Genomic DNA, 24,851 nt, shown 5'->3' on the forward strand with positions numbered 1-24,851 from the left:
TTGACTGCCCTTCCAGAGCACTTTCACGGGTAGAAGGTTGTGAAAACACGGGTTGCCTGGAACGCAGCATAACACTTCCAGGGTTCGGGGAGTAATGACTACTGCAACCAGTTGAAAACGTAACTTTGAACCTACTAAAATGAAAAATTAGGTTGGTGTACAGATAAAATGTCCGAGCTTGCATAGTGTAAACACAAAAGGAAAAGGATGTAAAACATCCGCTCGTATTTTTCAGTTAAGAAAAAGACAGGACACATAAACTGACCTTGAAGATGTCATGGCGACGGTGCAGGATCAGGGCGTCTGACAGAGGTTTGTTCTTGCTGTACAGAGCGTACAGGCCGAAACTCTCACTCTGTGGAAAGTTAAACCATATTAGAAAATGTACAGTATGTTATTTATAAGACGCCTTTAACACTTAGTAGTCATATATATCTGCAATAATCACATAATAATACTAATCATCTCATTATCATATGACTGAAATCCTGCTACTATACATGTCAACTTCTGGTCTCTTTGCATCTTGAGAAGAAAGGTGGGACTATTTTGTATATTACAATTAGATATTTTGCCATCAGTTAAAATACAAATTTCTCACAGTAAGTTATTTCAATTATACAATAATAAAAATAGAAATAAACACAATCAGATAAAAACTAAGCTAAAACCATTAATATGCTTTATACATATAATGAACATTACATACAAAAATAATATACTATATACACTCAACTTGAAGATTATTAGGAACACCCTACTAATAGCGTGTTTGACCCCCTTTCGCCTTCAGAACTGCCTTAATTCTTCGTGGCATTGATTCAACAACGTGCTGGAAGCATTCTCTAGAAATGTTGGCCCATATTGATAGGATAGCATCTTGCAGTTGATGGAGATTTGTGGGATGCACATCCAGGGCACGAAGCTCCCGTTCCACCATATCCCAAAGATGTTCTATTGGGTTGATATCTGGTGACTGTGGGGGGCATTTTAGTACGGTGAACTCATTGTCATGTTCAAGAAACCAATTTGAAATGATTTGAGCTTTGTGACATGGTGCATTATCCTGCTGGAAGTAGCCATCAGAGGATGGGTACATGGTGGTCATAAAGGGATGGACATGGTCAGAAACAATGCTCAGGTAGGCTGTAGCATTTAAACGATGCCCAATTGGTACTAAGGGGCCTAAAGTGTGCCAAGAAAACATCCCCCACACCATTACACCACCACCACCAGCCTGCCCAGTGGTAACAAGGCATGACGGAGCCATGTTCTCATTCTGTTTACGCCAAATTCTGACTCTACCATCTGAACGTCTCAACAGAAATCGAGACTCATCAGACCAGGCAACATTTTTCCAGTCTTGAAAGGTCCAATTTTGGTGAGCTTGTGCAAATTGTAGCCTCATTTTCCTATTTTTAGTGGAGATGAGTGGTACCCGGTGGGATCTTCTGCTGGTGTAGCCCATCCACCTCAAGGTTGTGTGTGTTGTGGCTTCACAAATGCTTGGCTGCATACCTCGGTTGTAACGAGTGGTTATTTGAGTCAAAGTTGATCTTCTATCAGCTGGAATTAATCAGCCCATTCTCCTCTGACCTCTAGCATCAACAAGGCGTTTTCGCCCACAGGACTGCCGCATACTGGAAGTTTTTCCTTTTTCAGACCATTCTTTGTAAACCCTAGAAATGGTTGTGCATGAAAATCCCAGTAACTGAGCAGATTGGAAAATACTCAAACCAGCCCGTCTGGCACCAACAACCATGCCACGCTCAAAGTTGCTTAGATCACCTTTCTTTCCCATTCTGACATTCAGTTTGGAGTTCAGGAGATTGTCTAGACCTTGACAACACCCCTAAATGCATTGAAGCAGCTTCCAAGTGATTGGTTGATTAGATAATTGCATTACCGAAAAATTGAACAGGTGTTCCTAATAATCTTCAAGGTGAGTGTATATTTATTACAGTTGTACAGTTACTGTACTACTCACATGTCTGAGAAAGCAGCGTGCCACCATGGCGGGCTCCCTCTGGCAGGCCTCCAGCTCGGGCAGGAAGTAGTGGCTGTGGAAGTCATAAAGCTTCTCCAGGTTGCCAAAGATGACACCTCGCTTGCCCCTGAGGTCCTGGGGGATGTCTGGTCTGTCCAGCAGGGGGAGGTAGTGGTTCAGGATGTAGCCCAGTGAGCGGACATATTCTCTCTCTGTAAACACCAGCTCCTCCAGGACACGCTGCAGCCTCCTGATAACACAAACAGAACAAATATCTATTAACTTCAAACACAGACCTTTACCTAGTACACTGCAGTACATATTCTTCAATAATATATCTATACAGTAGTATTTGTAAATAATTTATTGCATGTCCTCATCCATGGAATACCTAATTTGGGAGTTTTTCTGCATCTGTACAAACCAAATAATATTAGGAAAATTGTTTAGGGTGTTTTAGGCTTGATAGTCTTTGCACAGGATCTCTCGCCACCATGTTACTCTTTTCCCCTTTGCTTTGTTTTATTTGCTGAATGATGCTGAGTTATTTATTATTTAATTTCCTGTTGTACTGAAATTGATCTGCATAGGCTCTTTGTCTTTTGAAAACTGCTTGTGATGAAAGGATATTGACCAATGAACTGAACTAATTTTTAAAGAACTAATGTTTAGCCAGAATCAGTGATGGGTGTTGTCAGAAGTGTGCTTTGTGGCACCTGTAACCACCTCCAACAGTGATGTCAAGGGGCCCTAGTGTACACCTGTACATCACTGCAGTAAGGTGAGAAGATGTACTACTTTTATATTTCAGCAAATGATACAGTGACATGCTGTCATTTTACTCTCTCTACATGCACAATGATAGAAAAGAAACATGCCAAGTATGGATGGATTATGAGAATGGGCCCCTGGGCACAGACAAGTAAAACACCACCCCCATCCTACATAGCAGCTCCTCTGCTGACAGGTGTTTACATGAAGTGCTTCAGTAAGTTTACTGTAGGCTTACCGTAGCCTATATATTTTTTTTAGCTTTAGACAGAGGGTGATTACAGGTATATTTAGACAGACAGTATAAGAGAAATAGAGTTTGAGTTTGAACATCAAAGCCTGTAAGCATGTTCTAGTTGAAACCCAAAACACAAGTATGAACCTAAAAATGAGCATGATATGGGAATTTTAAAGGACTCAAAATCAGGAGTTATCAGGAGCCAAAAATGTAATTGGGATATCTCTACTTATGACTGAGCCCATTAACTTTCCAATGTGATGTATAGATCTCATTATTAGCAGCCACTGTAAACAAAGGGTCTGTGTCTGGTAGGCCTGTTCAAAAATCCATCATGTTGACAAGTAGAAAAAAAAGTGAGGAGAATCAGAAGAAACAGTACCTGTAGTACTTCATTGGAAGCTTAGAGACAGTAAAGAGCAAATTAAATCTGATTAAGACTCTTTTAAAGGCATGTCATTTAACTAAGAATATCATCTTGCAAAGCAAATGTTTGATTACATATCTTTTTCCTCAATCGGTAATGCAAGCACATTTCACCCACATGTAGTAAACTTACAGGGCATTGCTGGCACTCTCCTGTGGACCTGCCAAACAAAAGGCCCCCTCATATCTCCCGATGGGGAGGCTCGAGTGTTTGCAGCATAAAGTCCCGTTACCCCCTACAGCCCCCCGGTCACTCATACAGGAGTCTTCTGAGCAGAAGCTCCCGTGGCGAGAGATCTGGAACTTCTGAGCCTCCTGGAGGATCCGAGAAGACGGCTGACCATGGTGGGAGCAGGATGACGGGGGTCGAACTTGCTGCTCTGGAGGAGTGAATGACCCCGCCGTCGCTACTCCAGTGGTGCACGAGTCCTGACTCACCGACCTCACTCCAAGACCTAGTCCCCATGAAAACCACTGACAGCCAACAGTGTGGGACTGAGACAGAGCAGCGGCATCTCTCTCACTCCTCGCTCTGCTTGTCTGTCTCCTCCTCGTCTCTCTTTCTGTTCTCCTTGCTGACCTATTATTAAATGATTTGTTTAATAGTGATAATTTCACACAGCGTAAACTATTAAATCAAGTGAGATGAATGGATTAACAAGTTACCTGTGAGGTGACTGTGGAGTGACCTTTGACCCCTGGCTGGTTCCAGCATCACTGCGATCCTCAGGTTTGATGTTACAGCAGGCTACAGTTGTTGAGTTAGTGTCGTTGCTGCCCAGGATCGGCCTTCTCTTCCCTAAATCCACCGCTCCCGACACAATGCCCTCCCACTGTGGGTGCAGAGGCCCGGGAGTTGATTGTACCACCAGACTCTGGCCACCGGGGGACGGTGTCTCAACATTAGTGCTTACCACATCAACATAATGAGGTTCACACCAGCTGGTAGAGTCTACCTGTTGGTGGTAAACTTTCTCCACATCCTGCATCCTCTCCTTAAACTGCTGCCTGGCCTCCTGGCATCTCAGCCAGGCTACGTTCCAGACCTGCATCCCTCTGGAGCCCTGTAGGGCAATGGCCTGGGCCTTCACCTCCTGAAATCTCTCTGGGCTGAACTGGAGGAACCTGTCTTGAAAATTCTGCAGGATGGAGGTGTCATTGCTTGACAGTAAAACATTTGGAGCATGAGGTGTGTGGACATCAAACGGGCAAAGGGATGCAGCGCTCGGTCCAGAGTCTTGGTTTTGGTGTTGCGTTGGCTGAGTGTTTGTGTGATTGACAGGTGTTGTAGTCTGGTCATGGTCTTGCATTGTGTGGATTCTGGATTGAGTCTGGTCCAGGTACTCAATGCATTCGCTGGCCAGAGCTGTAGCCTGTTTGGAGATTACAGTTGTTTTCTTTTGTCATACATAAGAACAAAAGTGCATGTTCTAATTTACTTTTTATTATCATGCTAATCTACTCAGGTGATTCTTTATTGTATGATGTGTAATATAAAAAGAAAACTCATTCATGCCATATACAGTGCCTGACAAAAGTCTTGTCGCTTATCTAAGTTGTAGGAACAACAAATAATAACTTGACTTGTAGTTGATCAATTGGAATCAGAAATGGCTTATATGAAAGGCAAAGGCTTCTGGATTATGCTTATTATACCAAAATAAAGTTTTGTATCATTCATTGAGTTTTATCATTGAATTAGGACAGAAAGGTCAGATTTGGCTTGGACAAAAGTCTTGTCGCATACAAAAGTACAGTAATGTACGGTAGAAACTATACTTTATTGTGAATACACAAACATGCTACAATAACATCAGAGCATACGTAAAGTCATGGTGCCTTGGGAAAAAGAAAATGAGCTTGGAGGACTACATCCATACGTCTCGGCAATCTCAAATTGCAATCTGGAATAGCAAAGAAAGCAGTCTTGCAGGACTCCCAGAGTTCATCAAGATTCGTTGGTTTCATCTTCCAAGCCTCCTCCTTTATCTTACCCCAGACATGCTCAATAATGTTCATGTCTGGTGACTGGGCTGGCCAATCCTGGAGCACCTTGACCTTCTTCGCTTTTAGGAACTTTGATCTGGAGGCTGAAGTATGACAAGGAGCGCCATCCTGCTGAAGAATTTGCCCTCTCTTGTGGTTTGGAATGTAATGGGCAGCAAGAATTTGTTGATACTTCAGGCTGTTGATGTTGCCATCCACTCTGCAGATCTCTCGCACACCCCCATACTGCATGTAACCCCAAACCATGATTTTTCCTCCACCAAACTTGACTGTTTTCTGGGTGAATCTTGGGTCCATGCGGGTTCCAACAGGTCTTCTGCAGTATTTGCAGCAATTGGGATGCAGTTCAATGGATGATTCATCAACCTTCTGCCACTTTTCCACTGTCCATCCTTTCACCAAGCTGTGGGCCTTTGCAAATGCAACACACTTTTTTAGTTGTCTTCTGTTTAATGCTGGTTTGTGAGCACTAATTCGGCCATGGAGGCCACTGCGTGAGAGAATTCGACAAACTGTTGTTATAGATACAGGGGTTTCTGGTGGCCAGCCCAGAAAAAGGGCTGGCCCTGGACTGTCGAAGCAACAAACGGTCCTCTCGAACAGTTGTCTTATGGGGTCTGCCTGACCTGGACTTGTCATGAACTTCACCAGTTTCTTCAAATCTTTTTCTTATCCTTTCCACTTGACGTTTGGATACATTGAAGATGTCTGCCACCTCAGCAGCAGACTTGGTCTTCAGGCTCTTGATGATCAGCACTTTGGTCTGTGGTTGAATCTTTGGCATGTTGTGAGAGGTCAGGTTGCACTTCACATGAAGGTCTGGTGTGCTGGAGTTCTTTTTATACACACCCAGGAATGTGTTAATTACAGTATTTGTCACAGGTGAAACTCTAATCTGTGATTGGTTGAATCAAATAAAGACACGACAAGACTTTTGTCCAAGCCAAATCTGACCTTTCTGTCCTAATTCAATGATAAAACTCAATGAATGATACAAAACTTTATTTTGGTATAATAAGCATAATCCAGAAGCCTTTGCCTTTCATATAAACCATTTCTGATTCCAATTGATCAACTACAAGTCAAGTTATTATTTGTTGTTCCTACAACTTAGATAAGTGACAAGACTTTTGTCAGGCACTGTATGTTCTGATAAAGGGTTCACACAGAAAAGCTTCAGCAGATTTGTCAGTTCTTTGGGGGAAGGGATGTCTTTATGGGCTTGGTTCCCAAACTGGGCCGAATAAATGTTTCTACGGGGTAAGAGAACTAACTGCATAGTGATCTTGAATACTTGAATTTTGAATGCTGATAAAATATCTGACACCAACCTGCTCACAAAAATCACACACGTTGACCATGACCTGCAGCTCCCTGCCGCATGCCTCTGCTCTGCACAGAAAGTCCTCTAGGCCTGATTTGAAGGTGCAGACTAAAGTCCCAAATGCCTCCGTCTCTGGGTAGGAGAACCCAATCTGCTGGAGTTGCTCTGCCTCTGACACTAACGTCATGGCGTGGTGCCTTCGGTCCTGGAGGATGAGGAGACGGGGAGAGACAGATTGAGACAGGTGGACAAACAGAGACACACAAATACATGACAGCCACAAGAAAATGTAGACTCACATTAGCTTCAATAAGGAAACGAGTGAAGTTGTTGAGGATCTGCTCCATTCGGTCCCCAGAGTCCTCGACTGATTCAGCCTCCAGCAGGTGGCGCTCTCCCTCTACGTTAAACCATTGTAGCATCTGCAGGGACAGAAGCAAAACAATATTGTGTTTAGTAGTATGGGCATGGACATGTGTAACTTCTTTTTAAAGTCCTCATCTAATAATAATACATAATAAATTATAATATAAGTTTAACTGTGTGTACTGTGTGTTTTACCTTGTTACACTTTCTTAATATAGTATTCTGCTGTAGAGAGTTGGTGGGTGGGAGAGTGTGTGCTTCTTTTATTCGCTTACTTTTGTATGTGTTTTTCTTTTTGATTATGTGTCTTAAAAACACAGTTGGCCAATATATATCTCAATTAAAAATATAATGAATAAAGTCCTTCATCACTAACAGTCCTTAAGTGTTATTAGTAAACAACAAATAGCCGACCCAGAGCTAAGCAACTTAACTGTCACAAAAATATGTAATGCGGTATGCAGTGACATAAAACACAGGCAAACATACACATACTGTCACTATTTATTCACATTACTGAACTGTTTCACTTTGTGTTCCCTGATTTATGTGAGAAAAACAACAACAGATGATTCTAATTTAAACAAAATATTTAATTCATTTTCCATTCAAATGCAAAATCCTGAAATTCAATGAATGACATTTGATCTACTCATCACCATACCCACATGATGATTTGTTATCATTAGATCGCTGGGCCTTCATGAACCCAGAGACTGTAATGTCTTTCATAGTCCCTTAGAACCATTACTGCACTTACCAAACCTAATATATTTTGAAATAAGTGCCATTCATCTGAACATCAGTAGGCAGATTTGATGGTCAGCTATTAACAAAATGCACCTGCATTAAGTGTCCCTCCACCTCTCTGAGTTGCAGCAGATACTCCAGGTGTTCCAGTGACATGTTGGACCTTTGCACGAGGATGTGAGCCTGCTCCTCCACGTGGTTGTACAGGCTGCTCACCGAGTCTACTGCGTCACTGCATGTAGGAAAAAGACAGATCAAAGGCTTAAGGAAAAAAAATAACAGAGTAAATGAATAACTGGTGTTCTGGAAGAAGAGGATTAGGCAGCATATGCATAACAATAACACAGCTAGGCTTGGAACAACTGGCTTAAGACAGCAAACTATGGCACAAAAACATTTAACTTTTGCTTTTCAGCTTTTGTACAAAGTCAAGAGTGTTATGACTACATTTTGATCTCAAAATAGTGCAAATATGATGGTGTGTTGTCTTCACAAAGACAATAGGATATGGAATGTTTGTTTCTGCCCTGTGTATCTTAAATCCCCTGCTATTAAATAATGAGTCTGAAAGTGTGCTGCAGCTGCACAATTTACACAATTAATAATTAATCATTTTTGCCACTTATTTGTGGTGTGGTGATTGGTAGGAATATGTTCAGTCTAGTGGTTTATTTTCTAGTAGCTAGAATATTTAATCACAGGATATCAAAGGTCATATAAACAAGTTTACCCCCAAAAAGAGTGTAGAGCCAATACCTGGGTTGTTGTGTACACGAGCAGGTGAGAGTAGGAGTTTACCTGAGGTCCTCGCAGTGGGGGTATCTGAGGTCACTCTCCTTCCTCAGCCTCGCCAAGATGGCTCCGCCCTCCCTCTGCAGGCTGACCAATCGGCTGTCCTCCAGTACATTCCTCATCAGTGTCCTCTGGTCCATCATGCACTGCTGCACAGTCTGTTTGACAAAAATACATTTTAAAGATCAGCAAATTATACAATAAATACTTCACATAAACAATTTCCATGTGCATTCGCCAATACTTTTATATAACTACAGAAGTTATTATCCTCATAACACACACAGTATTTTCAGTGAAGACAGTTACATAACTGAGGATAAACCCAGCTTTCAAGGCCCAAATAACAACATGAATAAACAGTCAAAAGACAGCATGAAGGTACCTGTACAGTGTCTGTCCTCTGGGGCTCTTCTAACTCACTAATGGCTCTCAGAAGAAGGCTGGATGCCTCGTGAAGATCAGACACAAATGGGAAGAGTTTCTAGAGAATGAAAGATGTGGACATGAGTAAACCATGAGTAGTAAGAGGCAACTATTGCACTACCTGACTGGAGAGAAGAGAGGCAGGTAATGTATTGATGTGACTCTGTCTCACCTGGTGCAGCTCTATCCAGTCACAGTGGCTGTGAGACAGCGTGCCATCCAGGCGGGCGCTCAGCTGACTCACCTCCGCCAGCTTGAACAAGGCTTTCATCGATGTCACCACTTCAGTCTGCTTTGAGGCAACAAGTGTCAAAGTAACATCAACGCGTTTTCACAGCTACAGAATGAAAAACAGGGAGATTATTCACCATGCCAGACCTTCCTCCACAGCGCTGTGGAGGAGGGTCTGGCTAGTCCACGCAGCATTCCGGGATGGGAGAAAAACTGCTGTGGTTTATGGGCATTTCTTTAAACCAATCACAGTTGTCTTGGGTGGTGCTAAGCGTCGGATGGAGCCAAGGTGCTGCTGTAAAATAGCCTTGGAAGGAACTTGTTTTGGTGGAACATGTGTACGTTCAAAAGTTGTTTTAGTCGTGCAACAGAAAACTCAGATTGGACAGATAGTCTAGCTAACTGTCTCGATTTACCCTGCAAAGATCTGAGAAAAAGTTAACCATAGTCCTCATAAATCGACCAGAGTTTAAAATTCCCACACACAGAAAATTGCTGAACATTATTTTTTAGACCACGACAAGTATTTCATCTATTTGGTTTAACAATTGGTCAATATTTTAGCCTATTAAATGCAAAAATGTCTGATAGTAAATGCATCTGAAGTCCTGTTGTGACTCCTAAAGTTGATGGTCAGGCGATGTTGATATATTTCACTGGAGAAGTGGAAACAAACTCAAAACGTCATATAATTCATCCTCTGGGGACCGTGAATGTCAAATTGTCATGCTAATCAATGTGTTATCAAGATATTTTAGTCTGGACCAAAATAATGAGCAAACAAACTAACTGACATTGCCATCCCTATAACCACGCCGCTAGCATGGCTAAAACACCTTGATTAAAGAGATCAATAAAGTTTATAATCCACTCAAATTAATTACCCTTTATAGAAAACCAAACAGAGGTATTTCTCCACCTGGAGTGTCTTATAATAAAGATTGTAAAAAGTGAAAAGCTGACCTGGATTCCGGGACACCTCTCTGGCCGAAGGCTGCTCTCCTTGTCCACCAGCAGCACGAAACTGTTCACTGCCTGGGGAGTCTGTTCCTGCAACAGTTTACACTCCATAAATCCTACTTAACTACATTCATGCATTCTTTGAGTTACAGCCTTTAATTGATTACCACAAATAAATAGCACAGTCAGAGTACAAGTCAAAAACATATGGGTATCAATGGAAATGAATTTCTTTTTCAGTAAATTGAACTGATATCAACACTAGAAATTGTATAACACATTAATAAAAGCAAACTTGTATATTATACAATAAATTGCACCTTTGATTACAAATAAGTAAAGGAAAAGATTTTTTGTCACATTACACATAACTATTAAATAAACCGGAGGACGTCAAGATACACTGATATGCTCAGGAGCTGCTACATTATTCAGCATTGATATTTTACCCAGAATTAATCGCCCGTAAACAGCAGCACTCCAACCAGGAGTAAACACCCTTACAACAGTTCTACAGAAATGTCTGTGCGTCTTACCTGAAGTGTCATCAAGGCCTTATAGAGCTGCGGTTGAGGATTTGTCTTCCTCGAATCAAAAATGAGTGTCATCCCAGCTTCTCTGATTTCTCTCCTAGATACAGAGATAAAAAAAAAAATATTAAGTACACAACAGTCACCACAATAAAACAGACATGGCCACAATGATGCCAAAACTTCCTTCCATTATGACTTTAAATGTACAGATTTTTTTCAAGTCTGGTTAATTAATTTTTCCTTAATTAATTCATTGATTTACTGATATGTTACCTGGTGATGGTACGGAAGTAGAGCAGCATCTGGAAGAGCTCCTGGCTTGTTACAGCTGATCTCCATCCTTGGTGGTGTCCATAGAGCTCAACTATTGCCCTGCCTGTCCTGTCTCTGCCACCTGAAGGGGTTAAAGAGAGGAAAGATCAGGGAACATGCTGTTCTCGGTGAGAATTTTAAGTAACCTATTGACCATCTCCAAAAGGGGAGAGCAGAGAGAGTAAAAGCATCCGGTTGATTTCTCTTTTTAATAGATTTATTTTACCCTAAATCCCAGTAGACATCCACCACTGCCTTGCTCATACTGATCCTTGAGGAGGACTACTGTATAACGGAATGAGATGTCTTTCTATTTAAATAGAATTGAATCAAAATACAGAGAGGATTCAGTCAAACTATTAAGTAAAGTTTTCATTAGAATAGTTACTATGTATATTTGGAACTGGATCATTTTTAAAGTACATTTTCCAAGAAGAGCAAAAGGCTCATAAAATGTGCAACAACAGCAAAGGCTTGAAGGACAAAGACAATGCCGGTATGCTATCTGAAATGAGAGAAAATCATAAGAAAGAAGAGCAAACAGAAAAGGTAAATAGAGACAGAGAGGGTCAAAGCTACTAGTCGTGAATTTTACTGCCATGTCAGAAAAAAAGTGAATGTTCAAGAAAATGTAATAGTCATAATCAGCCTTAAAAATAATGATAAAATCAATCATGACTCTCACATGCTGATGTACTCTTATACATTGGTGAGACTTCCATGTTACTTCTGTATTAGTGATGTTTTTAATGTAATATCTTACATTAATCAATGAGTTATTTAATACAAATAACCTTTATGTAATCTCATTTGTATATGTTGTCTTTTTATGCACAGTGAAGAACTTGGTTGTTATTTGCTGTGTCTCAGACTAACTTACCTGTGCGAGATGCTACTCCTAAGTAGAGGGGGTGGGCTCTGGGGTCTGGGGATCCCAGGGGAAGGTGGTCAGGTCTGGGACGAGTAGAGGCAGGCTGGGAAATCTTCCTTGTCTCTGTTGTTGGAGGTGGATCTGTCTGTAACGGGTTCTTCGTCTGATGGCCATTTCTACTGGTTATGAACGTAGTGCCAGGCTGAGCAGCATCTATAAAAAATGTACACATTTTGCTGTAGGGAGGCTGATTTTCATCTGGTAGTAAACAATGAAATTAACCCAATAAAACCTCCATGCTAAAGATCAAATTAGAACAACATTACTGTACCTGGAATGACCATCTTCCTCCTGTTGATCTTGGGTGAAACCAGTCCAAAGGCTGTGCTGTTTTTACATTTGACCACATGCAGCTGGGGAATCTCTGCACAGGAGCCAGTATTTTCTCTTCTCCTGACATTTTGACCTTCAACAATGACCAGCGCACACTTCTCTGAGGTGTCCACCACAGCTGTAGAGAGGGATGAACATCTTCCATCTGACATGGACTCCCGTCGGTTCTGTGGCGCTGAAAGAGACTTAGGAAAGTTTGGACTCGCTCCTGTGGAATTAGTTCGGCTTTGTAGCCGTTCACGAGGCTTGAGGGTCATCGATGAAATTTCAGTGGAAGGAAACTGTCTGTGGTGTTTGGCAGAGATGACATCTGACTGATCATTTGAACTTGACAAAGCTCTATTATTGTTTATCCTTGTTCCTGCTGCTATATTTGTCCTGTTCACAATGTGTAAATTGCCACAAGTTTTGGCAGAGTGTGCATCCCTTGGTTCCCTAAATGGCAAGTAAGTGTTCCTTTCAGCTGTTTGTTCTGGTAGCGCACCAATTTTTAAAACATTGTTTCCCCTGTAATCCATACAGGGGGCAGTGTTTGTATCGCCTGTTTTCCAATATGGAACAGCGTTCCTTTCTCCTGACTCCTTACAGATGGCTCCACTGACAGAGGAAGGAGACTGGTGTTGCATCCCTGAATCAAACCACATTCCTTGAACATTACACCATGGATCCCCTGTTTCAGTCCCTGGTAGTCTGTCATCGCACTGTGAGAAATCACCATCCTCCTCCACCACAGCTAACATATTCCCACTCTCCTTCTCCTTTCCAAAGGTGACAGGGTTTTGTATAGCAGCCTGGTAGGAGTCCCTGTATCGACACTTAAGCTCCTGAGCTCTGGAAGCCTTTCCGCCTTGTCTTCTCCTCATGCACGGGGTACAGGGTTTCTCTGAGAACTGGACAGTGCGGACACACTGAGAAGGTTCAAGGGAGTCAGGGTGAGGGTGATAGGATTGGGAATGGCGGAGAGCTGTTTCTGCAGACATGTTGGGCCTTAATGACACAGCAGCCTCTGATCTAGAATGACTTTGTGGTTGTGGTTTTGTAGGTGACTGCACATGTGCTTGTGACTGTGCTTGAGGTGGTATCTGTGTGTTTGACTGTCTCTGTGCTTGCCCGAATGACTCCATTTCTACACGTGGTTGCATTTGTGCTCGTCTTTGTGGATGTCTTTGCATTTGTGGTTCGATTTGTGTGTGCGATTGCATTTGCACTTCTAATGTCTGTTGTTCTTCAGTTGCTGACTGATCTCTATTAAAAAGCATAGTTGCCTGAAGAATATCAATATATTCCCCTTCTGCAACAGCGTGGCCTGCTGGTCCTCTCCTGCATATATCTTTGTTGTTTGGCTCTTTATGTTTATGTGGCACTATATTTTCAGACACAATTACACCCTTATCTTCACGTTTGTACGTAGTTATATCTCCCCTTGCTGGGGTGCATGTACCTGAAACAGTGCGAGTTTCTGTAGCTGTATTTGGATCTGTCCCAGTAAAGTAGCTGTCCCACGTATTAGGGGACACCCAGCCAATAGGCTTAAGCTCAGTTTCAGTCTCTTTCACTTTCACCAGCCTAGATGAAGAAGCGGCACTAGTATCCACCAGGCAGAGTGACACAGCAATGCCGTGCCTCGCCGGACATATTCTGGTCTCCACAGTGAAGGCAGAGTGCTGTGAAGCAGATGTTAAAATAGAATTTTGAATGGTTACAGGATACTGTTTTGGTGCAGATTCCTTTGAAGGAGAAAGAGGAAATGAACGATTTGATGCAGAATTCTCAGGGAAATGAGGAAGAGGTGGAGGATGAGGATGAGGAAGCGGAGGTGGTAAAGGAGGATTTGAAGGAGGAGCAGAGGCCATACTACTCCCAGCACACAGTGGCACATCCACAAAATCAGGCAGGGCCACCCGTTCCCATGGTAACCTCACCACGCCCTGCTCGGTGGCGAGCAGGCATTGGCTGAGAGGCGTTCCATGGCGGCCCTGGTTGATCTCCTCTAACCAGTCACGGCTGAATATACAAGGATAGGAAGTTTCAGGGATCGGGGTCTCCTCCACTACTTCCACTAAAAGCCCCTCCTCTTCCAGGAGGCTGCAGACCACGATGCGAGCTGATTGGTCACAGAATGGTGCCACCTGGAGATAAAAGTCACCAGGCTGAAGTAGCAGGGGGTTGATAGGAGCGAGGTGGATGACAACTTGGTCATGCAAACACAGAGGCCAGCCCTCACACAGGAAAAGTACATCAGAGTACTGAGCCTAAAAGGGGACAAGTACATTGACAGTACAGGGTTTCAGAAATTAAAAGAATGTCAACTTTATTTTTTCTATTTTAATTATGATATTACGTCCAGCAAGAAGATCTTTGGGCAGCTTTGTTCCTTACTAACACGAAGTGAAAGTCTCTTTAAACTCACACATAAGCTTAGCACACCACTGTAGCGTACAGTATAAGATAGTGACTTACACATGCAGCCTGCTGCACGGTGTCTAAGATGTTCTTGGCTGGGACCAGAAAGTCCAGCAGGCATCGCAGGGGATCTCCATGATAACGACTATCAATGATGTGGAAGAGCTGGCTGAGAAGGGTGGGGGCGGTGGCCTCGAAGGGCGGGTACAGCACCGACAGCAGGTTCTGGATCGAACTTTCCAGAGATTCAAAGTTCTGAAAACACAAGAGAGAGAAAGTAGATGTCCTACTGGTTCATTATTGATCCCCACTACATCAGTTACAAGGCAGGCAGGCCGTGATCTGTGGGTGCTAATAGACGTGCACTACTAACCTAAAAGTTGAATACCTGCAATGTACCTTTAAAAAATAATTCTAACATAAACTGTCCTGCCACATATTTACATGTTCTACCACTTAGCAATGGAAGATGATATAAAGAAGCCACTGTAGTCATTCAACATTTTATCCTCAATTCAAAAAGCAGATGATGATTCACTATTATAACCTGCAGTAAGTAGTTTGCTTTGACAGTTAAATGGCCTTTTAAATTAAATATTTATGCTGAAACTAACAGATAACATGTAGATTTTTTTTTCAGTTAATCGAGTAGTTTACTATTAAAAACTATAAAGAATATAGGTGAAATTGCTCGTTACAATTTTCAGAAGCCCAAGGAGAAAATGTAAGAAAATTCTCCCATTTGAGAATCTGGAGCCATTTTTGCTTGATAAATGACAGGTAACTGATTATTAAAATTGCTGATCAATATTCTGACAATCGGCCAATCAATTTATTGTGTGTTCTCTATTTAAATTGTGACTTTATCATTTAGGTGAACTACAGAAGTCAACCAACAGCATTTACTTAAATCCTCTGTAATGCAGTAATGCTAAACAATAGGAAACTTGGAGTCACTTTTATCTCATTGGCGTCTCTCACAGTAAATTACACAGGCCTTGTCCTCAACCTCAGGACCGGGTGAGAGAATAGTTACACAAACACGCTGTGTTCATCATTAAACATAAAGCCAGCCAGCCTGACAGGAAACATCCAAGTAAACAGTGTGTAATAGCTGGTCTCAAGGCTAGCTATCCTCCTGGTTTATGGTTTCACATTCCCTTTGACCTGAACTCATGGCCCGCTACCCACTTTTAGGCCCTGCTTTATTTAGCATCCTGCAAAGGCCACGGCAGTGGACCTTGGGGGTTAATGTATATACATGCATGGCTGAGGCTCCGTTGGGAGATATATGGCATCTGAAAGGGTTGTGTGTGAATGTCGACGCATAGCATGAAATCTTGCTGCCCCTTTTTTTTCGCGATGCATGTTCAGCGTCATTTACTAGATGAGACTACATCAATGTTAATGTAGGAGCAAGGAAATTAGTCGTAGTTTAAAAACTTCCCTGTCAGTGGTGAACCCCAAAAGAGGAAAAGCCTGAAGTATGTCTTGGAGGGTGATGGCAAAGGTGCAGTTTTTATTTATTTTTGTATTTATGCATGTCATGGCTTTGCTGGAGGTGCCATCGTTCTGAAAATAAAATTAAAAAAATAAATAAAACTAAAACCTTCCTGTCCTGAGTATAACGAATCACTTATACAACATTTTGGAAAATATATTTATTCACTTTCTGGTCAGTTAAATTAGAAAACCAAGGAATAACAGTTCCATATCTGTTTGTTAAAATCATTCCACTGAACTCACGGGTTCCCAGCTGTGAAGATGAAGCAAGACAGACATGGATGTAGGGAGATGGAGACAGCTAGGGTGTGATGAATTATGTCCCCTCAGACTAACACTTGCTCAGTGCCTCTCCAGCTCTGCTATCTGTTGTGCATTTCTTCTCTGCACCTTTGAAAAGGAAGAAATGTATCACCCTTTGGTCTTCAAAAGGCTTTCAGACTTGCAGGATCTACACTGTATAACAAGCAGACTTTCTCATTGAATTCTCTCTCCTATTCTGTGCATTTTGTCCCTATGTTTGTTGCTTCTGTCTGTTTTCATTTTTTTTCCCAAGAAACAATGGCCATCCACCCTATATCTGTCTTATCCCCTTACATTACGATCAAAAAATGCTGGGCTCGCAGCCAGTCCGCAGCCCCCACAGTACCAGAAACAACACTGTGACTCAGAGCTTTCTGGTCAGTCCTGCCACACCCCGCTGGGACAAAACACAGTGATGGGTCATCATGATAACATGAAGGAGAAGGAGAAGGAGAATGGTAATGTTGTGAAATGAGAGGAGGAAGATGATAGTGGAAGGCTCAGCAGCACAATATGTAGCCTACTGAAAAGCAAATTCAGTTCACAGCTCATAAAATTAAAATGAAATGCTTTCCAATCCTGAAAGTTAGGAAGGTCTGGGATTCTTGGAAAAGGATAGCTTGTAAATTGCAGAAATGTAAATGAATGTGACCTGTAAGGGGAATTATACAATAACACATAATCATGTTTAAATATCTTTATATGTAACAGAAATGTATGCTTTTGTGTTGTGACTAATTGCAGAGTGTGATCTGCTTCTCATGTGAAAATGTTCCCTAGAGAGGTAAAATGTTACTCTTAAATGTTATCAAAAGCGAAGCTGTGGGATTCGCCCTTTAACTTTTAATTAGGCCTAGGGAAGAAAGATAGAAAAAGCTCCAAACGGCTATATTCAAAACAGCCTAATATACTAGCAGTATGTACTGATTTGGCCAAAATGTAGCAGGTCATATTCATTCTGCAAACAAAAGCAAAATCTGCAGTATATCAAAAATACCCAGATGTTGTACTGCTTTGGAAAAAATCTCCAGTATGCACCAGTCTACCTCGCCTACTGTGTCACACAATGCAAAGCGCTGAAATGATCACAATAATAAGTAAGTTAGTAAAATGTATTAATAAAGTGTTTTTCACAGATAAACAAGTGAATTGATATAAATTAGAGAAGAGTGGGTTCCTGGGAAAGCGTGTTCTGTTCATGTTAGAATGTATCAACAGGTTCTCAGCAGTGACACTAAACTGAGACTAGATATCTGTAACCAAGGGAAGTGCCAGCTATAAGAGTTTTAGGTATTAACAATCTGAATGGTTGCTGAGGGGAGATTGACCAAAACAGGATACAAGGGATGGGACCGCTCTATGGTATAAAGGAGGCTTTTCTTAGGTGGGCACTCTACGAACTAACCTTTGTTTTGTGTCCTTTGCTCTAAGTAATAATTGTGACAACAAACGTGTGACAATACTTCAAGAGAACTTAGTCTTGTTCCTCTTTTGTCAAAGTGGAAATTGCAAATTTGCCACAATAGATCTTAAGAAGAAAACTTAACAGGGATGTTGGGTTGGGTCCCCTGGCAACAGTGATAGGACATGCAAATGCTAGCTTTTGGAGTGCTTACAAAACAAGAGTGAAATTTAGCTTGTAGCGTGTCAACACTGCTGGTAATATGAGTCAGCTGTGAGAAGCAAGCCACATCACCAGTTACTGCATGTCTGCTTACAGAAATATATACTGTAATGCTGTTTCCAGCATAAATACTTTGTTGCTTGATTTATGTGTGTATTTGTGTGTCTGTCTCCAGTATGTGGTGTATGATTGGACTGTATGGACCTGTCTTTCTGCCCGGGCCAGCATACTGTTGCTGCAGATTCACATGGCTCTATATAAACACCCAGATCTCTCTCACTCCGCCACTGAAATAAATGACGACTCACATTACTGTGGATAAGATGTCCCAGTGCGGGAGCTGAGGACAGTTTGAATGTCTCTGTCCAGTATCATTATGAAACAGAAATAGTCTTAACACATTCCTGAAGTCAAGCAGTTTCCTGCCTGGACAAGAGCTAAATATCTAACAATAAAAAAGGAAAGCATGCATAGTGACTTAATACATTGCTGTGGAACATTTCTCTCTTGATGAATTCATTAACTGTGATATTACTTTTTGAAAGTGTGTTTTTTAATTTGATAGTATCTGGCAGAGAGTGACAGGAAATGTGGGGAGAGAGGATGACATGCATTCCAAAATAATTCATTAATTTCAATCCTGGTAAAAAGATATGGATTAACTACATCCTGGGAAGAATGAAAACATTCACATTGTATTTATAAAAGAGAAACTCAATCCCAAATTAATTGTTTTAAAGAGTTTAGAAATAGAAAACCGAATACACTGTATTTGGTTCCAGAAATGGCAGTTTTCATGATTGCTACTGTACACTAACTTCCAATGAAGTATCCTCACACATATTCAGTTTGTGTAATATTATGTATTCAAAATGCCTGAGAAATATGTGAAGCACAATAAGCAAAATTTATGTGATTATTTGGCCAAACTTCAAAGCCTCCACAAACACTGATACTGCTTCTAAATAAGCATGAAAAGAATCCATTTCCTGTGTTTACGTTTGTGGTTTTTCATCTTTAAAAAAACAGCTGACATACACAGATTCCTTACTGGATTACACAAACTGCTTAAAATGGCTTTCCTGCTGTCCACTGAAAGAAGAGCTGGGGACAAACATGGATTTATGTACAGGAAGCAGTTCTTTCATCCCAATTCATTATTACAACTTCTGGAATTATGTATTCCAAACAATCTTGACTTTTCAGGAAGAGAGTAGAGTAGAGAGTAGTAGAGAGTAAAACTAGTAGAGTGCTGTTTCTTTTGAACGTGAAGATTAATCGGCTGACTTAGATCATTTTATTCACATTCAGGAGCCTTCAGCCTTACGGCTCAGTTAAACACGCCTACAGTGACACCGTTAATTATTGTCACAAGTCAAAAGGAGTCTCATTCTGTAGCACTTAACACATGATTTAAATCCTGTAAGATCAACTCTTTGGAGAAGACATTCGGTCTACTTACATCCTCTGACTTTCCTATGAATTTCTGAGTGTATACATAGGCAGACTTATAAATCCATGTCCGTTACCTTTACATTTCACCTGTGTATCTTCCTGCTGTGCCCTTTAGAGGACAAATCAGAGGAGGTATGAGTCCTTAATGTGATTTTTTACCACCTGAGAAATTCTTTAATACTGGTGGATCATTTTTAGATGCTGAGTCAGGGGGATGAAGGATGCATTTCGGCCAAATGAAATGCATCAGCTATAAATTCATGTTGACTCCAGGGGCATTCTTCTGTATCCGACCTCTGTTGGAAAAGTCTCCAGACTAAAACTTCAGCAAGTTTTCCACCTCACCATTCTCAATATTAGAAATCTCTGCTACACTGCACACAGGTGTTTGCTTCTGGTCTGTATTTCCCACTTGATTAATACTTCATACTTTAAGAGCCAGTGAACTCCATTTTACCGTATATGGCCATCTTACAAGAGAAGCCGGTTTTAAGCAAAAGAGATTGATGGTGTAATGTGAGTGCAGAATGTTTCTCTATTATTAAGTATTTAAAAACTATTTTGGTAATTAACTGAAATGCTGAACAAAACTAAATGAAAACTTCCATTGTTTCAAATCCCTCTTGTTTTGCAATTTGTGTGATTTTAGACTTCTGTGCTCTTCTTTTCAGCGGGAAGGATTCCCACGCTAACAACATCATCACAGCAGTCTGATGAACTGCTGTTTTCTGCCTGCTGCTGTGATGAGCCATTCACTGAGAATGACAACTTCTGAATGACAACAGCTCTCGTGCCCTGACTAGGAAACACCGATAGTGACAGACAATCTTAACTATTTTGTAATTTGGAGGAAAATTCAATTGTGCAGTAAACAGATTAGCACTGACGCAGAAGTTGTGCACAGGAGTGCCTCACACCAGGCATGGTACAAAATGTGCTGTGATGAAGAGTCCCCTTGTTAAAACAGATAGAGGCCTATAAAAGTTGAGATTCTTTAATGGTGAAGAGGCAACATGTCAAAACTATTCATCACATTTTCTGAAGTTTTTCCTTCAGTTGTGAATTACGTGCATCTACAAATCTGTAAATCAAACTTTAAGTATTATTTTAATACTAACAAACTGAGCTAAAGAACTAATACGCATCATGAAGGCACTATCTTTACTATGATTTTGTTAATGTTTAAGCATTTTGTGTCTAAGGACCATTTTGAAAAGGAGATGGTTCATCTCAAGGTATTTACCCTTCAGTGCTTTAAATGCCTATTATTATAAAATATAATTTGACATTATAAATAAGCATACATATGATTAAATCATTGGAGCATGTCCTTTAACAATTACATTTTGAATATTCATATATTGGAATCAATTCTTTGGATGTTTAATGCTAGTTTGTTGGCTCCCCAGATTGTTGCTGCCTTATACTGTCAGCCCAAATAGAGTTCTGAGATGAAAATACTTTATGACACACATTATCAGATGTTTTCAGGTTGCCCAAAAACATCTGCTATCTGTTTTGAGGATTTCTTGTGTAAATAATTTACTATGTTTGTGCTATTTACAGCTTGGAAATCTGAAGCATGAAAAGAGAAAAGGAAGCAAATTCCAGCTTTTGTCAAGGTGGGCTTTACTTTTTTGGAGTAAATGGATGTACCTATACAGCGTTGTACCTTTTATAGCCTACTAAAAGCTGCACTTTTAGACTAAAAGGTACAAAGAGAGTCACAAAAGTTGTTTTTCTCTTTATCTGTTCTGTTATCTTTTTCTGAGTGCGTCTTGTGGCTCTCTACCTCAACACACCCGGTGACACCCGAGCAAAAGCACAAACCAGATTACACTGAGGTCGCACATAAACACAGGCTGAGTAGAGCTACTGTACATGACCACTGAGGCACCGAGATGGCCAGACGGTATATTTAGTAGCTTCACAGGGATCAGCAAATCGGAGCTTGCGGAAGGCAAACACTAATCATGACGGCCTTGATCAGCAGGACGGTTTGAAGGTGGCTGTAAAGTAGCAGTCAGGAGGCAGCAAGGCCTGTGTTTAAGTCATCAAAAACACGTCAGGGAATTATAAATGAGCCGAGATTTTAAGCACATCTTTAAACTCATCGTGAGTAAGTTGACATGTCTGCGCTGTGTGTGCGTGTGTGTGAGGCGTGTTATTATATCAAAGTGTGGCTTAGCTTTCACTGACACACTCATCTCATCTGTAATTAGCTCACAGCTGTGCTTAATGTAACTCACACCGGCAAATTTCATAACAAACAACCAGAATCAATCAGTTAAATACAGGAAAAACAGGTGAAAACACTCAGTCATGCTAATCAGACCATCATCATCACAATACATGACATCAGATCAAATGTATCATGTTGAATCCTAAAACTGTGCAGACACAGGCTACAGATCAAATCATCAATATCTTAGTAATTGGGACTTATGAATATAATATAATATAAAGCTTTATCTGATGTTTGAGTGTATTCACATGATGTGCAGCTCTGTACAAACCTTGGCAGGGAAAAGGTCAGTGTATGTTTTGCTCAGAGAGTAAAAATGAACACTTTGCAGTTGTCCACACCCATCAGTAAAGTTGAACACTTTGAGCAGCTGCCTCAAAGCTACACCATCTCAGTCAACTCATCAACTCAGTTACTGTTGCTCAAACGTTCTTTGTATCATCGGACGTGTTGCTGCGTACTCTGAATGCAGATGCCGCCTAGTTCCTAGCCAAAACGACATAAATGAGTGGGCTCCAAAGGCCTGGTGATGATTTGTAGTTTTGCAAACAGAGCTGTTGAGCTAACTGTTGTGTATTTCCATTGAATCACTAGGAGGGGACAAGACGTCTTTCTGCAGAGAGAAAAAGGGTGCTCTGTGGAACCTGGTCAACACAGGAACAAATACCCAAACATTGAGGTCACTTCCAAAACAGGAATAGTCAATGGACTCTGGTTTCAACGACATGGCAAATATGTTGGAAACAGGGCGGGAAAATCACAGTGGCACGCACACACACACACACACACACACACACACACACACACACACACACACACACACACACACACACACACACACACACACACACAGTATCCTGCCAAATCAAACCTACAGGAGAGCTGGGCGGGCATTTTAAAATTCAGCTCCCTATAACATCCTCCCAGTCAGTAAGTGCCAAACAAAATCTACTTTATGTGCAACCAGGCACACCCTCTCTACAGCCGAGGTGTGACAACACATACACATACAACACATTCAGCAACTTCCTCATCAGGATATGCAGGCTGATAATCTCAACAGGCAAAAATATAAGAAAGTGTTAAACTTTCCAGATTCAAATCCATAGATCCGACAGCACTGATTTCCAACATAACCTCCCTGATGCCTGTATGACGGTTTCTCCTCCTGCATGACTCACATGCCAGTAAATGGGGATCGAGGAGGCAGGTACAGTGGCTGGTTTGTGAAATCTGCCTTAATGCTCTGTAACCTGAGACCTTCACCTCGTGTCAAAACACTGCAGAGAGCAGCAGCCAGTGTGAGCTACAGTAGCTATGCTTGTACACAGTCAGTGTACATGCATGTTTCAACATAAAAGAGTACTTGTTAGGATGTAATAAATAAATGACTGCAGTACTATTTGAAGAAAAGACAGTGTTGTAACTATCACATCTTACATGAATGAATCATTCATTATGTGTTAAAAGAGGCAAGGTGTGTATTATAAGATAGTTAGGGCTGCTAGTGATGATCATGATTTATTTCAATTAATTAACAATTTAATCTATAAGAAATGTCAGAAAATAGAGGAAAATGCCCATTACATTTATTCAGAGGGCAAGTTAATGTGTTCAAATCACTTGTTTTGTCTGATCAGCAGTTACCCAAATGTATTCAATGTACAAAAGATAAAAAAAGCATATCTTGAATAAGCTAATGTGTCATTTATGCTTCACAGAGGCGTATATGACAGGAATATGATGGATTATGAGTTTAACGCCAGGAAGCTGAAACGCCACTGGACATCCAACACCTCTAGACAGGTTGGTCTTAATAAAAATACAAGCTCAGGATTTGACAGAAGTATGCCAAAACTTTATATTAGCTAAATAAACCAATACCAAGTGTCTAAGAGCTCTGCTTAAACTGTTAGTAACAGCCACTGTATAACAAGTGGAGGAAAGATGTAATTGAACCAATTCTGCAATGTTTCTTAACAACTACACATTTCAGTGAGTAAATGTTAAACTTTGAGATCAGTAAAAAGTTCAATTATGATTCAAGGTTGAGAGTTAAAGCAAACAAAAAAAGACAAAATCCTGCATGAACAAAGACGGAACAGGATGCAAGTAAAAGCACGTCACAGCAAATAGAGCAAGTTGTCATATTACCATCTTCCTTTCTGCATGCTGTCATTCCCATTCATCACAACAGCACCGGTGTCTGAAATAATCCATAGTAATCTACAGAGCTGCTGCTCCTGCTCGGTGTCTGTTGACCAAAAATGAAATCCATTCTGCCGAGACACTCGTTTGCAGAGTAAGTGAGGACAACCTTAAGCCAGCTGGATGAGCATTCGTCAAGCCCTCAGCTGCGCTGCACTTTGATTTGTTTTCTTCTCCTTCTCTCTCTGTCTCTGATTTACTGTGCTCTCTCTGCTTCTTTCTCGGTGTTTGCTCTCGCAGCACCTCAAGTGTTGGCACTATGTATGTCTGAGAAGGGCAGTGCGATCAAGGAGAGAGAGAGAGAGAGAGAGAGAGAGAGAGAGAGAGAGAGAGAGAGAGAGAGAGAGAGAGAGAGTCACAGTAAATCTAAGTACATGCAAGTGCAAATTCTTAGGTTTTTCTCTGTGGCACCTTCTTACATTACACACACACACACACATACACACACACACACACACACACACACACACACACACACACACACAAACCTGTCTGTGTCTGTGTGTGTGTGTGTGTGTGTGTGTGTGTGTGTGTGTGTGTGTGTGTGTGTGTGTGTGTGTGTGTGTGTGTGCAGTTGTATTGCTCACATTGTGGGGATCTGGTCAAATTGTCACATTATGAAAACAAAAAACTAAGGGATGAGGTTAGGCATGTAGTGCTTATGGTTGAGAGGGAATTCATGTAAGTTGATAGTCTGGCTATCACCAGACCAAGCTCAATCTT

At 41.2% G+C, this 24,851-nt stretch overlaps 1 protein-coding gene across 3 annotated transcripts in view; it reads right to left on the reverse strand.

The window, feature by feature from the left end:
* LOC116040667 overlaps positions 1–24,396 on the reverse strand; it is a 31,480-nt gene extending 7,084 nt beyond the window's left edge. The window contains exons 1-17 of one of the 3 annotated variants that reach the window (XM_031286199.2): positions 24,075–24,393; positions 14,848–15,045; positions 12,326–14,639; positions 12,004–12,207; positions 11,085–11,205; positions 10,815–10,908; positions 10,282–10,368; positions 9,260–9,376; positions 9,047–9,145; positions 8,668–8,819; positions 7,963–8,101; positions 7,053–7,175; positions 6,761–6,958; positions 4,089–4,795; positions 3,556–4,002; positions 1,988–2,237; positions 266–355 (exon numbers count right to left, since the gene is read on the reverse strand). In XM_031286199.2, the coding sequence (XP_031142059.1) occupies positions 266–355; positions 1,988–2,237; positions 3,556–4,002; positions 4,089–4,795; positions 6,761–6,958; positions 7,053–7,175; positions 7,963–8,101; positions 8,668–8,819; positions 9,047–9,145; positions 9,260–9,376; positions 10,282–10,368; positions 10,815–10,908; positions 11,085–11,205; positions 12,004–12,207; positions 12,326–14,639; positions 14,848–15,045; positions 24,075–24,077 (5,343 nt within the window). In that variant the 5' untranslated portion in view covers positions 24,078–24,393. Of the gene's footprint in view, positions 1–265; positions 356–1,987; positions 2,238–3,555; positions 4,003–4,088; positions 4,796–6,760; positions 6,959–7,052; positions 7,176–7,962; positions 8,102–8,667; positions 8,820–9,046; positions 9,146–9,259; positions 9,380–10,281; positions 10,369–10,814; positions 10,909–11,084; positions 11,206–12,003; positions 12,208–12,325; positions 14,640–14,847; positions 15,046–24,074 lie in introns of all 3 variants that reach the window. The other 2 variants (XM_036007849.1, XM_036007850.1) reach the window with 2 other exon arrangements.
* Between the last annotated feature and the right edge of the window lie 455 nt (positions 24,397–24,851).

This window comes from Sander lucioperca, chromosome 12 (genome assembly GCF_008315115.2).
Source record: "Sander lucioperca isolate FBNREF2018 chromosome 12, SLUC_FBN_1.2, whole genome shotgun sequence".
In the NCBI taxonomy this organism is placed as follows: domain Eukaryota; kingdom Metazoa; phylum Chordata; class Actinopteri; order Perciformes; family Percidae; genus Sander; species Sander lucioperca.